The sequence below is a fragment of the Dendropsophus ebraccatus genome, chromosome 14 (assembly GCF_027789765.1).
Source record: "Dendropsophus ebraccatus isolate aDenEbr1 chromosome 14, aDenEbr1.pat, whole genome shotgun sequence".
NCBI classification, from domain to species: Eukaryota; Metazoa; Chordata; class Amphibia; order Anura; family Hylidae; genus Dendropsophus; species Dendropsophus ebraccatus.
The window spans coordinates 21,751,088-21,768,990 of NC_091467.1; the positions used below are offsets into that span (position 1 = coordinate 21,751,088).

The 17,903-nt window shown below is 41.3% G+C and overlaps 1 protein-coding gene across 5 annotated transcripts in view; it reads left to right on the plus strand.

Moving 5' to 3' along the window:
- The window catches only part of ARHGAP23 (Rho GTPase activating protein 23), a 68,800-nt gene that overhangs the window by 45,080 nt on the left and 5,817 nt on the right, over window positions 1–17,903 (plus strand). For 3 of the 5 annotated variants that reach the window (XM_069953493.1, XM_069953492.1, XM_069953490.1), the window contains exons 13-23: window positions 280–341; window positions 787–911; window positions 1,170–1,291; window positions 2,930–3,085; window positions 4,149–4,227; window positions 4,914–4,987; window positions 5,599–5,688; window positions 6,102–6,227; window positions 7,135–7,176; window positions 7,834–7,927; window positions 15,472–15,503. In XM_069953493.1, coding sequence (XP_069809594.1) covers window positions 280–341; window positions 787–911; window positions 1,170–1,291; window positions 2,930–3,085; window positions 4,149–4,227; window positions 4,914–4,987; window positions 5,599–5,688; window positions 6,102–6,227; window positions 7,135–7,176; window positions 7,834–7,927; window positions 15,472–15,503 — 1,002 coding nt within the window. Of the gene's footprint in view, window positions 1–279; window positions 342–786; window positions 912–1,169; window positions 1,292–2,929; window positions 3,086–4,148; window positions 4,228–4,913; window positions 4,988–5,598; window positions 5,689–6,101; window positions 6,228–7,134; window positions 7,177–7,833; window positions 7,928–8,208; window positions 8,232–15,471; window positions 15,504–17,903 lie in introns of all 5 variants that reach the window. The other 2 variants (XM_069953494.1, XM_069953491.1) reach the window with 2 other exon arrangements.

Here is a 17,903-nt window from a genome sequence, read left to right on the forward strand (position 1 = left end):
AAAGGCAGATAAACAGTAAAAGGCTCAGGATTAAAGTAGGAGGCACATAAGAAGTTTTCCTATGTGGAGCACTAATCTGTGCATTAGCTACTAGAACAGGGTTTATACAACACAGCATTATGTCAAGAGATGACTGCAACCACATGAGATTCTTTTATAAAGTTTATTTGGGGCTAGGAGCTTGTGAATTTTGGAAAATGAAAATATAGAAAGTAGTAATATAAGTTCGAGGATTGTTAGAGTAAAACTAATCGTTCCAATTTCTTTCCCTCCCCCCAGGACCCAGGCTTTGCTAGTCATGCTTTGATTAACAAGAAGCTTAATGACTACCGCAAAGTAAGGTAAGACAACTATAGCATCACACACACATCTATACCATCCTATACCACTGATAGACCAGGGGACAACCAAACAATGTGTTATTACGCTAAACGATTTGTGAACGATCAACGATGAAAATAGGTCCAGAATCAAAGATCAGCGCTATCTCATCGGTCGTTTTATCGTTGCCTGCTATTGCACGAAATGATTATCGTTTAAATCCAAACGGTCTATTATTTTTTTCTAAAGATGATCATCCCGTGTAAAACGGGCCTAAGCTCCCTCTAGTGGTGAAAGCAGCTAGCCAGCATTTTATTTTAGAGTTTTGCATTGGAAAAACAGAACTCCTGATCTCTGTAAAGATTTACTATATTTTGCTTTTATTTAGATAAAAAGAAATGGTTTTCATATGTAGAAATTCACTTTAAGAGGCCGGTTTTTAATCTTTTTCTCTTTCTATTCCAGTGTTACTGGGGCTAAACCTGACACATCCCCCAAGGGGACAAGAAGTTTAGGCATCCGATCAGATTTGTTATGGGCAACAGGCCTGGCTGCCCCTCGCTCACCTAAGCAGGACAGTGCTGTAAAAGGTAATGGAGGTCTTACTGGAATACAGTTATTGAGTAGTACTGTATTATGTTTCAGTGTTTGCTCCTCTGTCTTTTTTTTTTTTTTTTACCTGATTTAACGTGTATTGTGCAGAAAATGCTAGTCCCCATCTTTATGTTGCATGCTGATCCATGCTGACCTCACACTAACTGTACTGACCTCCCTTTTTAAAACTATGAAGAATCAGAAGTGTCTTCATGCACTACAAAGTGATGACTTAAGTTTTTTTTTTTATCTAGCAGATGAAGGGCCTTCTTCCAAAGTTCCTTGGGGAATCAACATCATGAAAAAGAACAAAAAGTGTCCACCAAGGGCTTTTGGAGTGAGACTGGAGGATTGCCAACCAGCAACAGAGAACAAGGTGAGCATGCTCTCTAATGTGTGTATCATGCTGGGGCGTATGCAAGTGATTGATTTCACGGTTTTAGCTGACCCCATTGATCTCCTTTATACCAGTTCTCATTAAGAATCCTTAAAAAAAGAGAGACACTGTTAAGTGTAAATACACCTGGAAAAGGAGCTTCATTATGCTTATTGCTCTAGAGCAGCATAAACTTTAAAGGGTTATCCAGCGCTACAAAAAAATGTCTCCAGAGACAGCCCAACTCTTGTCTCCAGTTTGGGTGCAGGTTTTGTAATTCAGTTCCATTGAAGTGAATGAAGCTTAATTGCAAACCACACCTGAACTGGAGACAAGAGTTGTGTTGTTTCTGGAAGAAAGTGGCCATGTTTTTTAACACCTCACCCCGCCAATCCTTGAGAAAATTCAGCATTTTGTTAGGTGTCTGTATTTTTCCCTAATATTAAAGTATACCTGTCACCAGAACAAACTTTTGACATGTCAGAGCGACATGTCAAAGGGTTCTATCGGTTAGTATCAAGGACCGAGTGGGGAGACGACAGGCTGCTGTGCTGTCTTCTCAGTGTGAAGAGACCGGCCCCATAGACTTCTGTGTGATACAGAGATGGAAGAGGACTGTGCTGAGCACAATTTCTCCTAGCTTATTCTCCCAATCTGTTGTCGTCCTAACTCTAAGGCTGCATTCCCACGTTCAGTGTTCCTGGCGGAACACGGACGTGGAATGCATGTACCGGAGTCCCCCCGCGCCCGGACAGCATCTGTAATTAGATGCTGGGAGCGGGAGAACTGTATTCATAAGCGCCGCGCTGTAATGAAACAGCCGCACGGTGCTTATTAATACAGTCTCCCCCGCTCCCAGCATCTAATTACAGATGCTGTCCGGGCGCGGGGGGACTCCAGAACATGCATTTCACGTCCTTGTTCTGTTAGGAACACGGAACGTGGGAATGTAGCCTTAGATCCCAACCGAACAAAACTTTTCATATGTCTCTCTGACATATCAAAAGTTTATTTTTGTGACAGTGCCTCTATAAATATCCTTGGTAGCATACCATATGTAGGACTGTAGAGCTTCTGATGTGGTGTTGTATGATGACATAGGTTTGCCTTAAACTCTTGCTGCTTTCATGTGTATCTGAATATGAATGCAAAAGGAGTAGAGTGACAGGTCACACGATAGGATGTATTGGCGTGATAAAAAGCAAAGGATGGGAAAATTTCATTACTATTAGGCTGGGTTCACACTACGTATATTTCAGTCAGTATTGTGGTCCTCATATTGCAACCAAAACCAGGAGTGGATTAAAAACACAGAAAGGATCTGTTCACACAATGTTGAAATTGAGTGGATGGCCGCCATTTAATGGCAAATATTTGCTGTTATTTTAAAACAACGGCTGTTATATTGAAATAATGGCCGTTATTTACTGTTATATGGTGGCCATCCACTCAATTTCAACATTGTGTGAACAGAGCCTTTCTGTGTTTTTAATCCAATCCTGGTTTTGGTTGCAATATGAGGACCACAATACTGACTGAAATATACGTAGTGTGAACCCAGCCAGAACGTGCGTTTAGCCATGTGTTTCTTTAAAAAATGTCAGTGCTCTCCTAAAAATTCTCTCATGTCACCTGCAGGGGGTTCCTCTGATAGTAGAGATGTGCTGTACACTGGTTGAACAGAAGGGTCTGGAGTATTTGGGAATATACCGTGTTCCCGGAAATAATGCTGTAGTATGCAGTCTGCAAGAACACCTCAACAAGGGTCTGATTGAGAGTAACATACAAGACCAGGTAAGAGAAATACGAATGGATGAATGTGATTGGGTCCTGTGTACTCTGTATCAGTTAGCCAAAGTGTTTTCTGGAGAGGCTTTCCTTTTTCTGAATTGCCACCCGATACTCGGCACCAGCCCACATTGGAGGCATTGCTTCCAATGGACCTACGTCACAGAAGAGAAGGGGTTTCATCGCACTTGGGGCCAGCGGGCCTTCCCCTAGTGCTCCGGGAAGGCGTTTGGGAAATGACCAGTGGTGTGCATAGGAATATGGCAGCATTTTAAAGAAAGGCACCACTCCACTTGCATACCCGCGCCGATGTCGATCAGTTAAGGTAAAAAAAAGCGCAGCGATGTACCTGATGGTACATTCTCTTTAACCACCAGACTTGCTAGCTAAATTGCAATACAAATCCTATAAACCGGACCAAATTCAATCAGAACAATAAACTTTATTAGTTGAATAACATAAAATTACATAATCAGGAGTTAAAAATCTGTAGCCATGCACACAGTAGTACCAACACTCAGGATAATTTATAATCTCATAATAACATACAGCAATGGTAATTGCACAAGTAACACAGAAATCTGTAAACATCACATCAAGTTCTCCCGATGTATACTGCAAACGGAAGCCTTTCAAAATTAGCAGTTAGAAGACTCCCATAGTGTGGAGGATGCTGAGGATGAAAGTAATTTTCTTACCTTCATCCTCAGCCCTACCCACAGTGGACAAAACCGCTTCATTTGCATATGAAATAAAGGGAAGATTTAACGAAAATGGCAACGAGGATTAAGGTTAAAAAAAAAAAAAACAAATACCTTTATTATCAGCATCCCCCGCTATTTGAGAACATAACAGCAGGTAAGATTCTTCTTCATGATGTGAACACAGTACCTGCTTGTTAGGGCCCTCAAAAACTGGACGATTTTGAGGGCTGGCAATTTTATTTTTTGTGACTATAGGGGTCCTAAGTGAAGAAAACCCTACAGTATACTGTGCTTGTTTTACAAGATCTTGTCTGAATCGTAGAACCTGTAGGTATGTGTCTGATCTCATTATATTGTGGTTTCAGCGCTGGCAGGACTTAAATGTGGTCAGCAGTTTGCTTAAATCATTCTTCAGAAAGCTGCCTGAACCCCTCTTCACTGACGGTGAGTATGATGGCTCTTGTCCACTATGATTAGTGAATGAAAAGTTAAAGGGGTTTTATAGCAAGCTAGTAATTTTGTGTGCTTTGGCAGACTGAAAAAATAGACACCTAACTTGCCTGCTGCCCTGCTTTCTGTTTCCAGGGTTGTGGTCCACACAAGCTACTGCCTGCTCAGCCAAACATTGGCTGGGGCCACACATCACCGTGTGTGAACAGGGGATGTGTGGCCAAGAGTAATAAAAGGAAGGGCCCCATGAGATCAGTACTCTGGTCACACACACAGTATTGTGATCAGATTTTTAGCTGTAAAAAGACAATGTACGGCTCAAAAATGAACATACATATTGAACTTGATGGGAAAAAGGCTGGTAACGCAGTTCAAATTTGCATAAAAATGTTTAATAAAAAAATCCAAAAACATGGACCAGAACTTAAGGGGGTGGGGGGTGAGTTTATCAAGCCTGCACCCAGCGTACATCAGAAAAAAAATCTGTGGACATTCACACTGACTATAAATCAGAGGCCGCCCTTATGCTTCATTGTGTGAATTGCTGCAAATGTGATGCATGAAATCCATGTTACTGGGTAATTTTCCACTTATAATGAATACCCTGGAAATGAACAGTTGTTTATGACTTCTCTGGCTGGTAGATGTCTTTTTACAGACTGTCATCTGTTTCTTTAAAGACAAATACAATGAATTTATAGAAGCAAATCGTTTAGAGGATTCCAGGGAGAGGATGAAAAGACTCCGCAAACTGGTATGTTTTCCTGTGATTCTCAACACTTAATCCTATGTAATATCACCCTGCATTCCCATAGTCTACAATACTGCACCTCGTATGTTGAATTCAATGCTGGAACACTTGTTCTTTCTTCTTCCTGTGTTGCATATAACTATGCATTAGAAGCTCCCATCTCCTATGCCATAGAATTACAATACACTGGGTCTCGTGCTGGAGACCAGATCTATAGAATGGAGCACAAAGCACCATCTTGTAACGCATAGTTGTATACAGCGGAAGAACATGCACAATGCTGCACTAAAGTCATTTTTTTCATAAAACTGCAAAGAATTTAATGCTGTAGACATGGTATCCAAAGGTTTGCATATCCTATACCTTTCTACTAGCTTGATGTTTGGTATAGTATTTACACAAATACACTCACTAAGGCCACTTTTTGACAGCTGTTTCCTGACTATGCACATACTTATTGTGACTGTAAGCCCCAACTTCATGGGGTTCTGCCAAACCTAACTTTGGACACCATATAACACTTTAGAGATCTGAGCTTTCTAACCTCTGAATGGATGATGCTGTTAATCTTTTGTTTTGTGTTCTGATTAGTTTCTTTTTTTATTTTACTTCAGATTAAAGAACTCCCTGCATACTATTATGAAACGCTACGCTTCTTGGTTCGTCACTTGAAGACTGTGGCTGATCACTCAGAGAAAAACAAGGTGAGGATTCTTCCCTGTAACTATGGGGCTGCTGGAGATTCCTTTTCTGTGTGATAAGTTACAGCATGTAGAAGACCTACATACAGTAATACAAGGCACAAGAACTGTAGACATGTCCCCATCAGAACAGGCTGTAGGATAGAGTACGGTAGATACATTTTGGGGTTGTAGAAAAAATGTGCAATTGGAGATCTTGCAGTGGATCCACACTGTTCCTGCAACAATATAATTTCATTGTGGATTTCCACTTCCCCATTGATGTCAGTGGAGAAAATCTGCATCTTAACCTCAACATAACTTGACATGCTGAGAATTTACATTTTGCATGGATTCACAGAAGATGCAAATTCACAGCAGAGAATCTCCTATCATATGTACCTACATGCTGTAACATACTGTCCTATGGCCTACAGATGGAGCCAAGGAATCTAGCCTTAGTCTTTGGTCCTACTCTCGTTCGTACCTCTGAAGACAACATGACAGACATGGTGACACACATGCCGGACCGCTATAAGATTGTAGAGACACTCATCCAACATGTGAGTAGAAAACACATTGCAATCTGTTTCTCTATATTTTTTACTTAACTCAAATCTGTTTTGTTTAAAACTTGGTTGTATAGAATACTGCACCCCAAAAGCCCTTCTTTAACCAAGTAGAACTACACTTTACAGTGGACCTAAACTTTATACAACATTTCACTTGTAACTTTGTCGGAGTTGTGGGGGGTCCGGCTGCAGAGACCCCCATGATCATTAGAATGAAGGGGCAGAACTTCTCACTTCAGTGCTCTGTCCATTTGTTTCTACTTGGTGAAAAGTGAAAGTCTATAAGAGTCTGTACTCTGTGCACTGTGAAAAAAGCTGAGCGCTTCTATCCCTTCGTTCTAGCGATTGGCGAGGGTCTTAGCAGCCGGATCCTCACTAATCACAACTTATGACATTTCAGAAGTTGTCTGAAAACTTAGGTACTCTTTATAAACTAATAAAAAGACTGTATAGCAGTAGTATACAGTTGTAAAATTATAAGATTAGATTGAATTTAAGGGATACTCTCATCTCTCAGGTTCAGGGATAGCAAGCTGGAACTGCATTTTATTAATTCTCTGTTGGCAGATAGCCCCATAGAGCTCTTCTGGTCAGTGGGGGGTCCCCTTCAAGAGTACCTGTCATCAAAAATAATGTTTGACATGTCAAAAATTGATCACAGCAGGTCTGACTGCTGACATACATTTTGATTGAGAGATTTAGCTGATGACGTCAGAAGTTAATTTTGTAAATCTAAGTTCTATGGCCAGAGTGAGGGCCTAGACGCTTCATTATATCAGTTTGTCACATGCAGTGTGTCTAGACGCATCATAAATAAACATCAGAGAGTTGAAAATCTAATTTATATACATGCGCTTCTGTCTGTACTATGCAGTAACACCCTTTTTTTCTTTTCCAGTCTGACTGGTTCTTTAGTGATGAGCATGAAAAAGCTGAGAAGGTAAATAAACTCGGGTTAATGTGCTCATGAATGCAGAACATTAACTTCACAAAAGGGGCGATTACATCACGGACAACCTTTTTATCTTACGAACTGTGTGTGTTTCAAAAAAAGCTCTTTCCGACCACTGAAGTGGTAACTGGCTGTAAAGTTTGTATCTCATCCCTTATCTGCAGGACAGTATGGCACTTTGCTATCCTAATTAGGCCCATAAAGTTGAAGCGGCAGTGCACAAGTGACAATCTATTCAGAGCAACCCAAGGCCCTCTGATCACTGGGACCCCCATCAATCAGACACTCATCCGTACGCAGCCATTCAAATTACTCACCTCCATGAGATACATGGACTGACTAGATCTGCTAGAGGAAGCGATTCTGCTTGTCCCATAATTAGGCTCCTGAACCCTGCAGAATTTTGGGTGGTCCTATGAAATGAATGAGCTGTACAGATACCGTGAAACTACTTTGACGTCATTTGTGCCTCAGCTGGCTTCCATTGTTGAGGAATAGAGTATTTGTACCATCTATCTAGTAGAGCTGGTAAACAAAACATAACAATACTTATAAGTGGGCACATAACCTTACATTGTCCTGTCTTTTGGGCTGTCCTAGTTTGCTTCCTGTTTCTCCATATTTGATCCATGTTCTGTATTTTAGACTCCGGTGGATGAGTCCGATGCACAGTCTGTACCAAATATCGAACATCTTCTGCCAAACATTGGACGGACTATAGCACCAGGAGACACCTCAGGTAACTTCTACTGTTATTATTGCCTATAGGAGTCATAGTCTAGTGGGGGCACACAATAGTCTTTAGAATATTCTTTGTATAAATATCAAGTTTTTCTTCTTAACACTGTCTATTACACTGTAGCCTATATTCACTACTTACATCACACATCTTACGGTGTACACACAAAGGCCTGATCCATCCTGGCATCTTGTGACTTGAAATAATTCCCAGCCTTTTTTCCTCTCCTCCTTCTTCCAATATCTGTCCTTCTCCTCTTCCTCCTCCTCCTCCTCTCTCAGCGGATCTTCAGCAGCCGTGAACGGTATGGTTGGTTTCTGCCGCTTTCCCTCCTAATCACTTGGGTGGTTGCAAGAGAGATACCTTCTATATTATATATAAAATGTAGGATAGTAGTGAAGGATGGGCAACTTAAATTGCAAAAAATACAAAGGGAAAGCACTGTTATTTTGCCATGTACTACAGCGTGGCAGTGGAGGGAAGAATTACCTGTTCATCTCTCTTGCCTCCACCCATTGCCCAGGGATTTAACCCATCTTATGGCTGTTACTGTGTGGCGTTGTGTCACGCTAATGTCCTGTGTTACTGCTGCTCTCACATACTTACAGAGCGGCCCCAGCAAGGTGTCTGCAGGCTCCTCCACAATTCACATTTAATACGTCTTCTGAATATGCACTAAAATAACCTTCATTACAATTCATTCTTTTTTCCACCTTGAATTAGTTTTCCTTCTACATCCCCATATTTCTCTTAAGATGCAGGTATTGCAGAGGTAGGTACATTTTGGGCACTCCTTCACTGCCTGAAAGGGTATATAGCATATCCACAGGAGTGTACTGTAAATGCCTGATAGGGACCACAAGCAAGCGATTTCCATAGAACAGCATGGCCACCATTTCTTCTCCTTCTGTTCTTGACACATATTTTGATAGGATGGAAACATCCCTTTAATGAGCTGGAGGTGCACTGCTTGGACATGGCCACATATTGCTGGTGTATCTGATGGATGGAAATATACTCCTTTTACTGAGAGTAGAGGATAAAGTTGCACAGTCATCTTTGGTAAGGACTGGTGCTTTTAAAGAGTCTGGCGAAAAATTTTATTAAAGTATAATATTGCCCCCCAAAGTTATACAAATAACTAGTATTTGTATAACTTTTGGGGGGCAATACACTACTTTAATAAAGATTTTCGCCGGAATTATTCTTTAACATCTCACAGTTTACCTCTCCCATATATCCTTATTTGTTTCTTATTGTACCTATTCTTTTTACCCAATCCCCTTTGTACCATCATCCATTATTCCTCTTTTGAACACTTCTGTATAGTAGTAGTAAATAGTAGTAAATTTGATGAGACGTATTTAGAATTGCTGATGCAGATTTCTTTTTATAACCAATACCTTTTGAAATACAGTGGTACCTCGATTGTCAAACTTAATTGGTTCAGGAAGGCAGTCTGAGAACCCAGCAGTGTTTTCCCATAGGAAATAATGTAAATGTGTTTAATTTGTTTCAAGCACCCACCAATAATTACATACATTACCCATTTTGTACATTGAAAAGTGCACAATATAATCCCTTCAGTACATTACAGAGCAGCACTATACTGTACAGGACATTACAGAACAGCACTATATACTGTACAGGACATTACAGAGCAGCACTATATACTGTACAGGACATTACAGAGCAGCACTATACTGTACAGGACATTACAGAACAGCACTATATACTGTACAGGACATTACAGAGCAGCACTATATACTATACAGGACATTACAGAACAGCACTATATACTGTACAGGACATTACAGAGCAGCACTATATACTATACAGGACATTACAGAGCAGCACTATATAATGTACAGGACATTACAGAACAGCACTATATACTGTACAGGACATTACAGAGCAGCACTATATACTGTACAGGACATTACAGAGCAGCACTATACTGTACAGGACATTACAGAGCAGTGCTATATACTGTACAGGACATTACAGAACAGCACTATATACTGTACAGGACATTACAGAACAGCACTATATACTGTACAGGACATTACAGAGCAGCACTATATACTGTACAGGACATTACAGAGCAGCACTATACTGTACAGGACATTACAGAGCAGTGCTATATACTGTACAGGACATTACAGAGCAGCACTATATACTGTACAGGACATTACAGAGCAGTGCTATATACTGTACAGGACATTACAGAGCAGCACTATATACTGTACAGGACATTACAGAGTAGCACTATATACTGTACAGGACATTACAGAGCAGTGCTATATACTGTACAGGACATTACAGAACAGCACTATATACTGTACAGGACATTACAGAGCAGCACTATATACTGTACAGGACATTACAGAGCAGCACTATGTACTGTACAGGACATTACAGAGCAGCACTATACTGTACAGGACATTACAGAGCAGTGCTATATACTGTACAGGACATTACAGAGCAGCACTATATACTGTACAGGACATTACAGAACAGCACTATATACTGTACAGGACATTACAGAGCAGCACTATACTGTACAGGACATTACAGAGCAGTGCTATATACTGTACAGGACATTACAGAACAGCACTATATACTGTACAGGACATTACAGAGCAGTGCTATATACTGTACAGGACATTACAGAGCAGCACTATATACTGTACAGGACATTACAGAGCAGTGCTATATACTGTACAGGACATTACAGAGCAGCACTATATACTGTACAGGACATTACAGAGTAGCACTATATACTGTACAGGACATTACAGAGCAGTGCTATATACTGTACAGGACATTACAGAACAGCGCTATATACTGTACAGGACATTACAGAGCAGCACTATACTGTACAGGACATTACAGAGCGGCACTATACTGTACAGGACATTACAGAGCAGCACTATATACTATACAGGACATTACAGAGCAGCACTATATAATGTACAGGACATTACAGAACAGCACTATATACTGTACAGGACATTACAGAGCAGCACTATATACTGTACAGGACATTACAGAGCAGCACTATACTGTACAGGACATTACAGAACAGCACTATATACTGTACAGGACATTACAGAGCAGCACTATATACTATACAGGACATTACAGAACAGCACTATATACTGTACAGGACATTACAGAGCAGCACTATATACTATACAGGACATTACAGAGCAGCACTATATAATGTACAGGACATTACAGAACAGCACTATATACTGTACAGGACATTACAGAGCAGCACTATATACTGTACAGGACATTACAGAGCAGCACTATATACTGTACAGGACATTACAGAGCAGCACTATACTGTACAGGACATTACAGAGCAGTGCTATATACTGTACAGGACATTACAGAGCAGCACTATATACTGTACAGGACATTACAGAACAGCACTATATACTGTACAGGACATTACAGAGCAGCACTATATACTGTACAGGACATTACAGAGCAGCACTATACTGTACAGGACATTACAGAGCAGTGCTATATACTGTACAGGACATTACAGAGCAGCACTATATACTGTACAGGACATTACAGAGCAGTGCTATATACTGTACAGGACATTACAGAGCAGCACTATATACTGTACAGGACATTACAGAGTAGCACTATATACTGTACAGGACATTACAGAGCAGTGCTATATACTGTACAGGACATTACAGAACAGCACTATATACTGTACAGGACATTACAGAGCAGCACTATATACTGTACAGGACATTACAGAGCAGCACTATGTACTGTACAGGACATTACAGAGCAGCACTATACTGTACAGGACATTACAGAGCAGTGCTATATACTGTACAGGACATTACAGAGCAGCACTATATACTGTACAGGACATTACAGAGCAGCACTATACTGTACAGGACATTACAGAGCAGCACTATACTGTACAGGACATTACAGAGCAGTGCTATATACTGTACAGGACATTACAGAGCAGCACTATATACTGTACAGGACATTACAGAACAGCACTATATACTGTACAGGACATTACAGAGCAGCACTATATACTGTACAGGACATTACAGAGCAGCACTATACTGTACAGGACATTACAGAGCAGTGCTATATACTGTACAGGACATTACAGAGCAGCACTATATACTGTACAGGACATTACAGAGCAGTGCTATATACTGTACAGGACATTACAGAGCAGCACTATATACTGTACAGGACATTACAGAGTAGCACTATATACTGTACAGGACATTACAGAGTAGCACTATATACTGTACAGGACATTACAGAGCAGTGCTATATACTGTACAGGACATTACAGAACAGCACTATATACTGTACAGGACATTACAGAGTAGCACTATATACTGTACAGGACATTACAGAGCAGTGCTATATACTGTACAGGACATTACAGAACAGCACTATATACTGTACAGGACATTACAGAGCAGCACTATATACTGTACAGGACATTACAGAGCAGCACTATGTACTGTACAGGACATTACAGAGCAGCACTATATACTGTACAGGACATTACAGAGCAGCACTATATACTGTACAGGATATTATACACAAACATTAAACTAAACCAGAAATTATAGTACAGCAGTCACAAACTCCTCACTCATCCTTTACTGTATAGTGCCCCCCACCTCAGCATTGTGAAGTATGGGAGATGGTGGTGCACTGACTGTACTGTATATGCACTTCAGCAATCTTATACAGTACTGTACAGGATGGGAGATTGTGGTGCACTGACTTTACTGGAGCCAGTAGTCTTTTATGCAGTACAAGATGGAAGATGGTGGTGCACTGACTGTACTACTACTGTACTGTATATGCACTCCAGCAGTCTTATACAACACTGTACAGGATGGGAGATGGTAGTGCTCTGCCTGTACTACTACTGTACTGTATATGCACTCCAGCAGTCTTATACAGCACTGTACAGGATGGGAGATGGTGGTGCACTGACTGTACTACTACTGTATATGCACTCCAGCAGTCTTATACAACACTGTACAGGATAGGAGAACGTGGTGCTCTGCCTGTACTACTACTGTACTGTATATGCACTCCAGCAGTCTTATACAACACTGTACAGGATGGGAGAACGTGGTGCTCTGCCTGTACTACTACTGTACTGTATATGCACTCCAGCAGTCTTATACAACACTGTACATGATGGGAGATGGTGGTGCTCTGCCTGTACTACTACTGTATACTGTATATGCACTCCAGCAGTCTTATACAACACTGTACAGGATGGGAGATGGTGGTGCACTGACTGTACTACTACTGTACTGTATATGCACTCCAGCAGTCTTATACCGCACTGTATGTAAAGCCTCACCAGTGCTAAACTAACCAGGTACAACCCACCATCCACACTCGCAAAAACGTTCAGATACCAAGCAAAATTTGAATTCTGAACGTTATTTTCCGGGTACATTGTCAAGATTACAGTTTATCACCTATCTATTCAAAGTAAAAGTGTTAAATGTCTGATTTGGGGGGCAGGGGCTGAGTTTGAATAGAGCAGCAGTATGAATACTCAACCATTAAACCATCATTTCATTTAAACAGGGTCTTTTGCTTGATGGTGATCCCAGCAGTCCAACTCCCACCTAACAAACACTTATCACCTGTGCTGTAGATGGGTTGTAATCTTATGCTATGTTTACACGGACCGATAATTCGCCCGATCGTACGATTAACGATTTCGAAGTAACGATTTTTTTTAAAACGATCATCGTTTAGATGGAACGATATACCGTACAGAAAATTCGTTTTGCGATCGCTTAAGCCCATCTCGCACATAGGTAAAATCAGTGAACGACTGTTTACACGGAACGATCTGCGAATTTTTTGCGAACGATCAACGACAATTTATTAACGCGTTCAAAGATCACAATGAACGTTTTTTAGCTAATCGCTTGATCGTTCGCTGCGTTTACACGGAACAATTATCGCTCAATGCGATTGTTATCGCGAAAATTCGCCCGATAATCGTTCCGTGTAAACGTACCATCAAGAGAACCCATTTAAAGGGCACATAAACACCGAAAAAGTGGTCATGTCTATTTGCCACCTTTGCTGACTTGATCCATTTAGGCAAGGCTAACTTCAAACTAGAAGTGATTACCGTATCTTGAGACTACTCAACATGATAAAATTGGGAAAAAAAAACCCTGGGAATTGGGAAATAATGTGCAAATGCAAACGTTCTTTATTTGTGGTTAGGTTTAACAAATCCAGTTGAAATGGGTCATGAGTACAACTATTGTCTATGACAGTACATAGTCTCATGGAGTTATTCAAGCAGCGGCCTTTCTTTGAAAAACAGTCCGAATTGGTTAAGTGCAGGTTTAACAGGGTAGGCAAAGCCTTTCTTAGGATGTGTTCACATGGCAAATAATTAAAGGGGTCATCCAGTGCTACAAAAAACATGGCAACTTTTTCTTTCAGAGACAACACGACTCTTCTCTTCAGGTCAGGTGCGGTTTGCAATTAAGTTCCATTCACTTCAATAAAATTGAGCAGCAACCCCCCCCCCCCCCCCCAAGCTGGAGACAAGAGTGGTGCTGTCTCTGGAAGAAAGTGGTCACGTTTTTGTTGCACTGGATAACCCCTTTAAGGTAAACCTCACAAAAAGTGTTTTGTCAATGGATACCCTCCAAAGCCCCCATCAAAATTAATGGGAGCTTCAAGGCTGGGTATTCCCTGTGCTGCCCATGTGCACCTGCCATTACAGTGCTGCCACCTCCTCCCATGTAATAAAAACAGGAAACCTCTAGTTCTACAATAACAAAGTAAGCTTACACTGACATTTTGTGAACACCTTGTTTAGTATTGATCTTCTCCTCTTTCCATACTTTTCCATATTTTGGTATATTTTTTCATCCCATTGTGTGGTGGTCTCTACTCTCTCTACTCTCTCCTGATAACAGGGCCGTGCTGGAGGGGCCTGCAATGTTTCCTTGTGTGTAACCTGTGTTGTGTCCACGGATGAAGAAAGCATTTATATCTGTTAGTCCTGACTTTCTTTCATCTGTATGTTCGCTTTATGCCTTGCCGATTCACGCAGAATTGTATTTTTTGGCCTTAACTATTAACAGAATGTGATTGAGCTTGAAACATGTGCAATGCCAATGGGTCCCCCCAATACCAAGCAGTGATGGAAGAGGCTTAGATCAAATGGTTATAGCTTGGAGGCAAGATAGAATGTACCAGTCTCCTTCCTCACACAGAGAAAAGATTAGGCTAAAGCTGGGAGAACCATAACTGGTTGCACTTTTGGTGTTGTGTCCATCATGTATTGTGTGTTAACCATATGTCTGTGGGTTGTTGGTGACCCATTTGTGCTGTGTATTACGTGTTCAAGTGTAGAGGTAGCTGAGGTATAAGACAGGACTAATGTGGATGTCTGCCATTTATATGATGGGCTGCATATTAATACTTCATACATGGTTATTCATGGCTCAGTCTTATCTGTTTTTTTATTTCAGATTCAACCAACAGTGATTCAGCCAAAGCAAAGGTAAGAAACAGAAGTATTCAGGGGTTGCTGGGTGTTGGATCCCTAACAATCTGAAGCTTGGTAAACATATATGTAGTCTTGCTTGTATGGCTGCGTACAAAGATACTGCCGATCACTGAGTAGGACTGCCCACTGGACTTCTGCGTAGAAGTTTAAAGTGAATCTTTCACCCCCGATCATTTACCATAGTGGCAGAATCATTGAATAGATATCAATAAAAGCATTCTGAAAATACCTGTGTTGTTTGTGTCTGTGTTTTCAATTTCATAAAAAAAGCCTTTCTTCAGGCCATTAATAGTGCCCAGGAGGCGGGGCCTATTGTTTTCTGCACTGCCACGTCTCACCGTGCTGTATGCTGCCCATTTGTATAATCTGTGATACACAATGTGCATACAGAACAGTGAGGTGTAGATGCTAGGGCCCAATGATAAGCTCCATCTCCTTGACGCTATTCATGATCTGAAATAGGGATAAGTGAATTTACATTACAAATGAAGCTAATCGCTTCGTTTGCTTGGTGGTCGGCTTGTACGATGGCTGCTTTATTTCAATGCCGCTCCTCCCCCATTGCCTAGAAAAGCCGTATCAAGTCCTGGGAAACCTGGTGAAGCTTCCCAGGACTGGATCCACCTTTCCAGGCACCCGGGGTGGAACATCAGGGAGCTTATAAGCCAACTGGCAACAAGCAAAGCGTTTGGCTTTATATTGTAAATGCGCTCATTTCTAGTCTGAATAAAAGGCATTTTTTTAATGAAAATAAAAACACAGACACAGGTATATTCTGATGCTTTCATTGATATCTATTCAGCAGTGCTGCCATCTCAGTAGATGGTCAGGGGGTGACAGATTTGCTTTAAATAAATAAAATGCAAATACAGTATTGGTCTGACACCATTTATTGTTTAGTATGAAGCCAATATTTTCAGAAATAAGTGGCTATAGATTAACTTTTTTACCTTGCTGCATTTTACCAATAATAGCGGGTCCAAATGCATTGAACAAAGAGGGTGACTTGTCAACACACATTAAATAAAGTGCTTTATAAAGAGAAAAAGAAGAACAGAACATATGACCAGGACAGGATTAAACTCAGATGTAACTCGGACAGCCAAAGTTTGGTTTCACAAAATGCCATCATTTGATGCTCATCATTTGACTCCCGGTGCCAGTATTTGACACCTTGAGATTCCAAGGTCGTGATAATAACTGGAAACAAGTTACTGGGCCTATTACACAGCCCGATAATTGTTTAACAAGGGCTGCATGGACATCGTTACCGATGTCATTGCTTAAACTGCATACATTACCTATCCATGGTCCAGGGCTGCTCTTGCAGTCCGCTTCTCCCCGGGTCCCGCGCGCTGCTGCTCCAGAGCAGCCGGTCTTAACTGACAGGCTGCTCAGCCAATCACTGGCTGCGACGGTCCCGGCCAGTGATTGGCTGAGCGGCCTGTCAGCTAAGACAGGCCGCTTTGAAGCTGCAGCGCGCTGGACCTGTGGAGAAGCAGAACGCAGGAAGAGCCCTGGACCATGGATAGGTAATGTATGCACTTCGTCAGCCACCAGCCGCACACCGCTATTACCGCCTGACAATTATAGGTCCAAACCTAGATCAGCGATCAGCCAATGATTGTTGTCATTGGCTGAACGCTGTGTCTACAGTCATGGCCAAAAGTTTTGAGAATGACACAAATATTAATTTTTACAAAGTCTACTGCTTCAGTTTTTAAAATGGCAATTTGCATATACTCCAGAATGTTATAAAGAGTGATCAGCTTAACAGCAATTACTTGCAAAGTCAATATTTGCCTAGAAAATGAACTTTATCCCCCAAAACACATTTTCAACATCATTGCAGCCCTGCCTTAAAAGGACCAGCAAACATCGTTTCAGTGATTGCTCCATTACCACAGGTGTGGGTGTTGATGAGGACAGGGCTGGAGATCAATCTGTCATGATTAAGCAAAAATGACACCACTGGACACTTTTAAATAAGGCTGGTGCTTGGCATCATTGTTTCTCTTCTGTTAACCATGGTTATCTCTAAAGAAACACATGCAGTCATCATTGCACTGCACAAAAATGGCCTAACAGGGAAGAGTATTGCAGCTAGAAAGATTGCCCCTCAGTCTACAATCTATCGCGTCATCAAGAATTTTAAAGAGAGAGGTTCCATTGTTGCCAAAAAGACTCCAGGGCGCCCAAGAAAGACCAGCAAGCGCCAGGACCGTCTCTTAAAGGTGTTTCAGCTGCGGGATGGGGCTACCAGCAGTGCAAAGCTTGCTCAGGAAAGGCAGCAGGTAGGTGTGAGTGCATCTGCACGCACTGTGAGGTGGATACTCTTGGAGCAAGGCCTGGTCTCAAGGAGGGCAGCAAAGAAGCCACTTCTCTCCAGAAAAC